The 9,777-nt window shown below is 37.9% G+C and overlaps 1 protein-coding gene across 1 annotated transcript; it reads right to left on the bottom strand.

Annotated features, from left to right (window-relative positions):
• Positions 1-8,180: 8,180 nt before the first annotated feature.
• On the bottom strand, positions 8,181-8,789 carry LOC125178874 (carbohydrate sulfotransferase 1-like; the record flags this gene model as incomplete). The annotated part of the gene is made up of 1 exon (XM_047883653.1): positions 8,181-8,789. A coding segment is annotated over one exon (609 nt), but the record flags the coding sequence as incomplete, so codon positions are not given.
• Between the last annotated feature and the right edge of the window lie 988 nt (positions 8,790-9,777).

The following is a 9,777-nucleotide window of genomic DNA, read 5'->3' as shown; positions in this document are numbered from 1 at the left end:
TGCAGTGAGTGACAGAGAGCGCATTTTCTCGTCGACGAAAACATGAAGTCACGGACGGACAGACAGACGGACATGGCGAGCACAATAGTGCATTTATTTTATAAATGGGAGAATGCGCTAAAAATTAGATTGTTATCCCATTTACGAGTGGAATGAAGGTGAAGCTTCTTAGCAAAGAAATTGCATAGAAACCAGCCAAGCCTGTCAGAGGTCTCGCGGCTCTCAATACTCCCCTTAAGATAACCACAGTGCCATCTGCAGTAAACGTGTACACTGTACAAGTGCACCTCTGCACTGTACACTGTACAAGTGTACGTGCGCACTGTACACTGTACAAGTGTTGGCTCCAAATGTTGACATTTTGTAAGAATATTATAATTAATAATTATTATTATCATTCAATTACCTAATTCTAAATAAATTTATTACTTTGACAATTAAATATTCCATAATTCAGTCAATAACTGCTACTTTTAAATAAACTAGTTGCATGCAAAAGAGCTTCATGCTGAAGGTAGGGCAAACTAATTACTTTTTTACTATTTAAATTAATAATTAAGTTTACATTGTAAATATATATGGCTATTGGGCAGCGTATGCACAATAGCGATCGTGTCGGACATTACATATACCAAACATTTTATTAATTGTTATATAACCCTGGATCACGAACCATGAGGTGTTGCAAAGCGGAGGAGGGAGAGATTTTTTTTTATTTAATTTATATTTTTTATTAAGAAAACTTGAAAATGTGAGTAGAAGAGAAATGATTCCTTTTTGAAAAAATGTCTCGAAGGAACTTCTTAAGTTAACGGATATTGGTTTTAAAATTATCGTGAAATTTCAGGGTGAATGGATTAAGGATAAAGGTATCAGATATAACGCTGGACTATTCCGCTTTATTTCTGAGAAATATTTTACTAATGATAGTGTTGTGCGGAAATTAATTTCCGAGAAATATTTTACTAATGATAGTGTTGTGCGGAAATGAATTTCCGAGAAATATTTTACTAATGATATAGTGTTGTACTGAAATGAAATACGAACCTCGGTGACGGGTTGACATCTCTTCACATCAGGAGTTACGTATCCGAGTTTTCTGGCCGACAAAAATGTTCCTCTTGGATCACGAACGAGATGAACAACTTTGAGATTTTCTGCAGGATTTTCAGTCAATCCTGCAATCCAGCGCACTGGCATCAGGATTGTCTTAATGACCCGACGCTGGGCACTCCTACAGAGNTCAAAGGCAAGGCGGTAATACATTCGTAAAGCGAGACTTGGTTTCGCTCCTTAATTGGGTAGCGGGTTATTATGAACTGGTGAAAAACGTGCAATTTATATTTAATAGGAATGGTCTCTCGACCTCGTGGTGAATCATTAGTGCAAGGTTTTGTGCAATATTTTATCAATGATTAACACAATCGTTCTAAAATTTAGAAAAGTTTGTTTGGAATTTGAAAAAGTTGTTGTCGTGTTGATGATTTCGTTACGTGCATGCAAGCCAAATGTAGCGAAAATATTTTTGTCTCTTCCTTAAACATAGATTTAATTTTTCACGGGAAACTGTAAAATTTTGGTCCCACCTTTATTCTGAAAATCGAGGGCACAATTTAAAATATTTTAATGAAGTTCAAGATATCAATCATCCCAATTAGTATCCATCTTTCTATTCAGTCCTTCCACCCAGAAAATACACATTTTGAACATTATTACATATATACATTGAACTATTCCAATCTCATTAAACTCCATGAAATGTGTCTGCACAAATGAGATCGGAAATACAAGCTTCCGGATGTCCTTTAAAGGTATTACTTGCACATGAAGGAAATTTGAGAACGCTTGAAGAAAATATAAAGCACTTGAACGTAACGTTTGCAATAATTCTATGTGTGTCACTTGTAAGGGTATTAAAAATTATGTATAGGCATGTGCACAGTGCAGTCGAATGCGATGGGCAATGAGATGCCACAAGGCAATGAGTCATTTTTTTCTAAACTTTCTTACTCCATGCAGTTACATCAATAACAACTTTATATACATATATATATTATATACTATATATACATATATACATACATACATTGTTAGATCTATTGAAAAACTAATAAGAAAATTGCCAATAAAACGAATTCTCTTGCCTTCAATGAAACCGGCTTAAATGGGTGTAAGAGACGGAAAATGTAGACGGTCAAATGCCTAATTTAACTTAAAGGAACAAATTTTGCCAACCAATACTAACATACATACATATATGAATATATTATCATAGTTTTTTATTTTTATTGCACCCACCGCGGCTGTGGTGGCGGGCGGCGGCGTCCTTGCCTCGCCAGTGAAGGACAGCGTACAGAATAAACATCAACACCAGGAGCTGTAGGACGCGAATCCTGCGTCTGCTCATTGCAACCAACCCACAATTTCTGGGTTTTTCAAGCAACTTGATAATCTTCGATAGAATTGTTAGAATGGCATAGATAGAATAGAATTAATAACTCGGTACTTTTCACTTGAACCAAATGATTGCCGGACTTCAAGGGCTAGCTTAAAATCGAATTTCCGCCCATTCAAAATGAAACCTGTAAGTACAGCACATTTATTGTAATTAAAAGAATAAGGATAGCCTTGATGTTGTGTGCTGGAAAAATAGCGTCAATAATCTACGTGTTTAATGAATATAAAATCTATTGTCATCTCGAGTCCGGAGACACTAATAGGTATTAATAAGACTTCGTTGTCTGAATAACAAAGCACCTTTATGTCTGTATGGGCCATCCTGATCCAGTTTAGACTAGGGCGTTTCAATGCTTACGTCCGCTTTCTGCATCGTCCTCTGACTAAAAATTTGTGTCACTATTTTGACAATTTGACCCTTGTATTTTTACGAGTGAACTTTTCGCTATTACGACCCAACTAACCTGCATGAATTGCAGGTTCATTTGCTTCCACAGGAACCACAACTTCCTTACAGATAGAGTACAAGCTGTCGCAACTGAAAATTCGAAATCGAGAGAAACGAGGGTGAAAAGCGGAGTTCCACAGGGCTCAGTGCTTGGACCAATCCTCTTCCTCATCCACACTGCCGATATAGACTCGGAACTCACCCACGCATCTACATCGTCATTTGCGGACGATACAAGAGTGCTGATGAAGATCACAGATGACCTAGACTGCGAAAGGTTACAGGANACCTGTCTCTTATACACATCTAGATGTGTATAAGAGACAGGTGTAGAGCACCGCACAGTGTACTGTAGAGCACCGCGCATCTTGAAGTACGGCTGAAATGATGCACAGTGTGGAGCACCACGAATCTCGAAGCACGACAGGAATGATTCGCAGTGTAGAGCACCGCGAATCTCGAAGCACCACCGACAGCCACCAACTGCCGCCTGCCTCCCTCTCCAGGCTAACGGATGCGTACTGCAGACATTACTCTAGCCCCGACAGCTGCATGAGGCGGTGGGATTTATGGCGTTCCGACGGTCCGGAACGTAGGCAAGCGTGAACTCCATAATCATCGGACGGTTCCCTCGCACCTCATCATAGGAAACATTAATTTTCATCATTGACGCATTTTATCATCGGGACGTTTCATCTTTCAACAATTTAACCTAATATAACCTAACTTACCTTGTCGTGGCGCACACGCCGCCGTGGTTAACACGTGACAACCACTACATAAGAGCCATAATTGTGATCGTAAAGTTTTTGCTTCTTGAAAGGATAGAAACGAGGCCAGTGATCTGTGACCGTAAACTCCGATCTTGCACATGGGATTGTATAGATCATATACAATATGATCGTCCTGTCACCAATCTCAACTCGACTGTCATATATTAACGAAACTTATTTCTAACCTATTTCTCGCCAGAATCATTTGCTTGGTTCATGAGTATGACCATTAATTAACAGAAATTTAATTTCAAACAAATAAAGAAAATCAAAGATGGGCTAAGAAAAATTCAGCGAAGCAAGGAAAAATACCGATTCAAAGAAACAAATGATTATTATATGGTATGGCAATCATAACAATCTACCCGTTCTTATGTTTGCAGAATGCACTTCATGCACACAATGATGAAATTTTATGGTGAATTGATATAATGATCAAATGTCCCAATGATAAATTACTATAGTGATGAATTGTCTCGTATGATGAGCAGTCAGAGCTGGGCAGCGCTACTTGGAAATGTAGCGGCGCTACCGCTACCGCTACACCCACTAGATTGTAACGGGCGCTACCGCTACAGTAAAATGTAGCNCAAGATGATAAAAAGGCTATAAATTCGTTAGCTATGTGGCATTCGGGATCGAAGCGGCCCGTCCCGCCCGCCTAGAATTTGTCAAGTCTGTTTTTGAAGGCATTTAAGGAGGGAGGCAGCTACGATTATCTGGAAGACAATTCAATGTATACGCAGCCCTCTGTAAAAACAAGCTTGCTCTCACGTTTCTTCTGCTGCGTTCTCGGCAAGCTAGAAGATGCCACTTAGCTTGTTCCTGCTGCTGTGAAAGCGAATTTGACGCCAATCCACATCTTGCGCCCCGTGAAAATACTTGAAGACATCCATCATATTTCCTATCAGACTGTGGTGTTCCAAGCTTGGCAGACCCAAGACTTCCAGACGCTCTGTGTAAGGCTTGGTTTGATGTTTTTTTTTTGCTTTTCTCTGGACATCTTCAAGGTCGGTGCAGAAGGTGTTGTGTCGCGGCTGCAACACCGCGTGCCCACACTAAAAAACTGGCCGAACAAGGGAATTGAATAGCAGGACGAACGTCGCATGAGTAAGGAAGTCGGATGAGCGTATGATGTTCAACACGATCCTGTTTGCCTTTCCAGCTGCTTGAGCTACAGGACACTTGAAATTTAGGTTTTTATCAACTATAGTACTCGCAAGGTTCTCTGATTCGCTCTAGTACAGCGGCGTGACATACTCATTGCCCAGAGCGCCCCAACCTACTGGGTGCTTCTTTTTAAATTTACTTCGGCATTTTGTATTTCATATGTGTTCTAGACCTGTCTCTTATACACATCTATCTAATGGCTTTATCTATAAATGTAGCGGTAGCGCTGTAGCGGCAAAACCTCGTATCGCTACTTAAATATGTAGCGGGCGCTACAGCTACCGCTACATTGCCTTAAATGTAGAGCCGCTACCGCTACCGCTACCGCTACCGCTACTGAAAATGTAGCGGTACCTCTGCCCACCTCTGGATGAGCTATCTGACCACCCGCCCGATACCAGTTGAAGAAAACCAAGATTTTGGCGGGATGCTCCCTCTGTCGTTCATAGGAACTCGTCTTTACCAAACACTTATACAGATTTGCGAATGAAGGTGATGAGGCTTCTCATGCACAACTGATTCCATCCTTAAATGCTGTAATAGGAGGTGTAGTCTGGAGCCAATGTCATTCGGTAGATAGAACGTTTATTTACCCAGGACCGTACACAACCTCAGGCTATTCGTTTCGCTACGTTGTTATTCGAAATTTACACCAGTTCCTCCGAAGATTCGGTGAGCCCATTTAGTCTGATGTCTCTTTAGAATAGAAGTGTCGGCGTTGAAGAAATAGGCCCGTGGCCTGTTGCCGATTCTTGAACTTTTCGTGACTTGATTCACAAGGGATCCGGCCTTTGGAACCCGATCTTTCCATANTTATAAAAAAATCGCTGAAGTACACCGTACACGTAGCGATCCAAATACACGTAGTGGTCCAAGTACGCGTAGCGGTTCAAGTACACGTAGCGGTCCAAGTACACGTAGCGGTCCAAGTACGCGTAGCGGTTCAAGTACACGTAGCGATCCAGTACACATAGCGGCCAATTTTTAGAAATAACAATTTTTTTAGAAATAACATGTCGATCGATGTTCTGCGACGTTCATCTATTGACTTCTGGCCACAATTTTGGCAAAATTTGCTCTTTTTATTTTGTGATTTTGATTCTAATCACACTTTCCATTCAAATTGTAGCACTTCAAGTCGAATGATAATATAAGTATAATATTAAAATAATAACGACGGAGCAAAAATAATATCGGTGAAAATGAATTTATATTTTAACAAACATTCAAGTGAAGCAAACTTAATATAAAGTTCGAAGAAATGAAGTTTAACTTCAAAATTTTTTTATATATTTTCACAGTCATAAACCCAATTCAAATTAATATTGTAAATGCCTAATTCATAAAACACTTTGAAATGGCATGTGTGGGGATAGTTTTTAAAGATTGTTTAAAAAATTCTATGTGCCACATTCATATAAAGGTATACACATAAAATACATGTTAAAAATACAGAAAAAGCGTCAAATTGAAGAGAAAAAAAAAAGGAAAAAATTTTATTCAGGAGCAAAAATTGTTCCAAAGTTCAATAAAAATTATATTCAGTGCCATATCGTAAATAAAATCAATTCTCATTAATGAAGAAACAATGTACTCTTTCGAAACTCAAATTGGCCTGCATCGTAGCAGCGTGAGTCCAGTTCACGAATTGCAGTTAAGAATTAATGCTGTTTCTATTAAATTAAGCATTAATAACAAATTATCTTAAGGTAAAATGTTTGCACAGAAGAACGTGTAGCAACACATACAGCACAGCGCTTGTAACGCTGGACTGTCATACACGTTAAAGGCCCTTATATTGTTTACATAAAATTACTTACAACACTTTGAGGCTCAAAAAAATTCTATCATAACGAGGAAAAAAGATAATAAAAAGATCAAAATATTAAATATTCCCCTGGCCAAGAAATGTAGCCAAGATAGGAAAATAAAATTATCGTACAACTCGTAACCTGAGTCGCAAAACATCAAGTGTTTCTTAAGAAGGGAACAATCGCCGTAATTTTCTTTATACTTCAATGCATAAAACAATCGCTGTAATTTTTTTTTATACTTCAATGCATAAAACAATCGCTGTAATTTTCTTCATATATCAATGTATAAAACAATCGCTGTAATTTTCTTTAAACTTCAATACATAAAACAATCACTTTAATTTTCTTTATACTTCAATGCATAAAACAATTGCTGTTATTTTCTTAATATATCAATGTATAAAACAATCGCCGCAATTTTTTAACTTCAATACATAAAAAAATTGCCGTAATTTTCTTTAAACTTCAATACATAAAACAATTGCTGTAATTTTCTTAATATTTCAATGTATAAAACAATCGCCATAATGAGATAACCTCGGCTTCAAAATTGCGAGTCCCGAAACTGCCTTGCGATATCTAAACGTCGGCGTCCATAAAATAATTTAATAATAAATCGATTCGTAAGGAAATTACCTAAAAATTTGATGATAATTTTTTTGAATTTCTGTCTGGTTCGTTTTTTATATGGGGGAGAAGGGGGGGAGGGGGAAAAAATGACAAAAATGGGATAAAACGCGCATAAAAAAAAACTAAGGGGAAAATGAGAAAAGTGATCATCAGATTTTTAGGTATGGTCCTTACGAATCGAATGATACGTGTCTCGATGTTGTAGGATGATACTTGTAGGAGGAGATAGATTTTCTAAAGTACCCCCTTTTTAGCTGTTTTCTATGAATTTCACGTTTTCTATCAATTTTTTCGAAAAATTTATATGATCAAATTGTTTTTTATTTTACATTTTACGTATGAATACGAAATTTCAGTAAGATTGGATGATAAATGTAGAAGTTAGACGGTAGCCGGTCTGGAAGGTAGCCGGTCCCCTTAACTTCTGTGTGTGTTTTTTTATTAACTCCAAACTAATTTTCTGCATTTATCTGTGTTCTACATTTATCGAACTGACGATGGAGCTGGTCTCCGAAACGTTTTCAAAATAGATATGCTAAATTTTTGTGGTGTTTTCTTCGCTTTTAAATATCTAGTGAATCTGCGATTAAAGCAATCTAGTGACTTTTTTATTTATTCTTATAGTCCTGGATCACGATTCGTGAGGTGTTGCAAAACGGGGGATGGAAAGATTAAATTTTTAATTTTTTAATTTAATTTGTATTTTTTATTAAGATAACTTGAAAATGTGAGTAGAAGAGATATATATGATTCCTTTTTCACAAAAAAATTTCTCGACGGGAGTTCTTAAGTCAACGTATATTGGTTTTAAAATGATAATGAGATTTCACGGTGACTGGATTAAGGATAAAGGTATCACGTATCAGTGATAACGCCGGGCTATTCCTCTTAATTTTCGAGAAATATTTTACTAATGATATTATTGTGATGAAATGAAGTACGTACCTCGGTGATGGGTTGACATCCCTTCACATCAGGAGTTTCGTATCCGAGTTTTCTGGCCGACAAAAATGTTCCTCTTGGATCACGAACGAGATGAACGACTTTGAGATTTTCTGCAGGATTTTCAGTCAATCCTGCAATCCAGCGCACTGGCATGAGGATCGTCTTAATGACCCGACGCTGGGCACTCCTACAGAGCTCCTGCATCTTGACCATATCGGGCACTCCGCATCTCTTGCGGACCAAACATTTCCGGATACTTGAGTGTCGCAAAGTTCGGTACACTAAATGATGTGAAGTGAAATTAAAATAGCTGAAGTTACAGTTAAAAAACTCACTTAAAAGGTGAGAAATTTTTTCCTGAACGAATAAGTCTTTGGCCAGAAGCTGGTTAGGTTCGTAGAAGTAGAACGTGGAGGGGGGAAGAGATAAGAGTTCCCCAAGGAAGGTGGAGCCGCTGCGGGGACCTGAACTCAACACGAGGAGGTTTGTAGCCCCAGGAGGGAGGGCGGGGCTGGCGGTGGGGAGGCCGAGCTGTTTCCCGGTACTTTCTGTGGAATTAACACAGTAAGATTAACACAGTACAATAAACACAGTACAACAAACACAGTACAACAAACATAATACAAAAAAAACACAGTACAACAAGCACAGTACACCAAATACAGTACAAAAACACTGCACCATAAATACAGTGCAACAAACACAGTAAGACAAACACAGTAAGACAAACACAGTAAGACAAACACAGTAAGACAAACACAGTAAGACAAACACAGTACAACAAACACAGTACAACAAACACAGTACAACAAACACTGTACAACAAACACTGTACAACAAACACTGTACAACAAACACAATAAAAAAACACAGTAGAACAAACACAGTACAACAAACATGCATGTACAACAAACCCAGTAGATAAAAACACAGTACAACGAGCACTGTACACCAAACACTGTAGAACAAACACAGAACAAATTTTTAGTTCAAAGGCAAGGCGGTAATACATTCGTAAAGCGAGACTTGGTTTCGCTCCTTAATTGGGTAGCGGGTTATTATGAACTGGTGAAAAACGTGCAATTTATATTTAATAGGAATGGTCTCTCGACCTCGTGGTGAATCATTAGTGCAAGGTTTTGTGCAATATTTTATCAATGTTTAAAACACTCTGTCAAAAATTTAGAACAAGTTCAATGAATGGGAAATATTTGTGGTCGTGTTGACGTTTTCGTTTCGAATGGCGCCATAAGACACGTGTATGTAAGCAAAATATAGCGAACATAATTTTGTCTCTTCCTTATACATAGATATAATTTTTGACAAAAATTTTAAAATTTTAAATTTCGATCCGGCCTTCATTCTGAAAGTCGGGGGAGGGGCACAATTTAAAATATTTTAATGAAGTTCAAGATATCAATCGTCCCAATTAGTAACCATCTCCCAATCCATCTCGTCCCAATTAGTATCCACGCGTATATATTAGCAAATTCTGCCATCTAAAACTAATATTATTTATTATGTATATATATCCATATAT

The sequence above is a fragment of the Hyalella azteca genome, unplaced genomic scaffold, assembly GCF_000764305.2.
Source record: "Hyalella azteca isolate HAZT.00-mixed unplaced genomic scaffold, Hazt_2.0.2 contig13406, whole genome shotgun sequence".
NCBI classification, from domain to species: domain Eukaryota; kingdom Metazoa; phylum Arthropoda; class Malacostraca; order Amphipoda; family Hyalellidae; genus Hyalella; species Hyalella azteca.
Note: the sequence above shows the minus strand (reverse complement) of the source record. Positions and strands in the feature narration are given on the sequence as shown.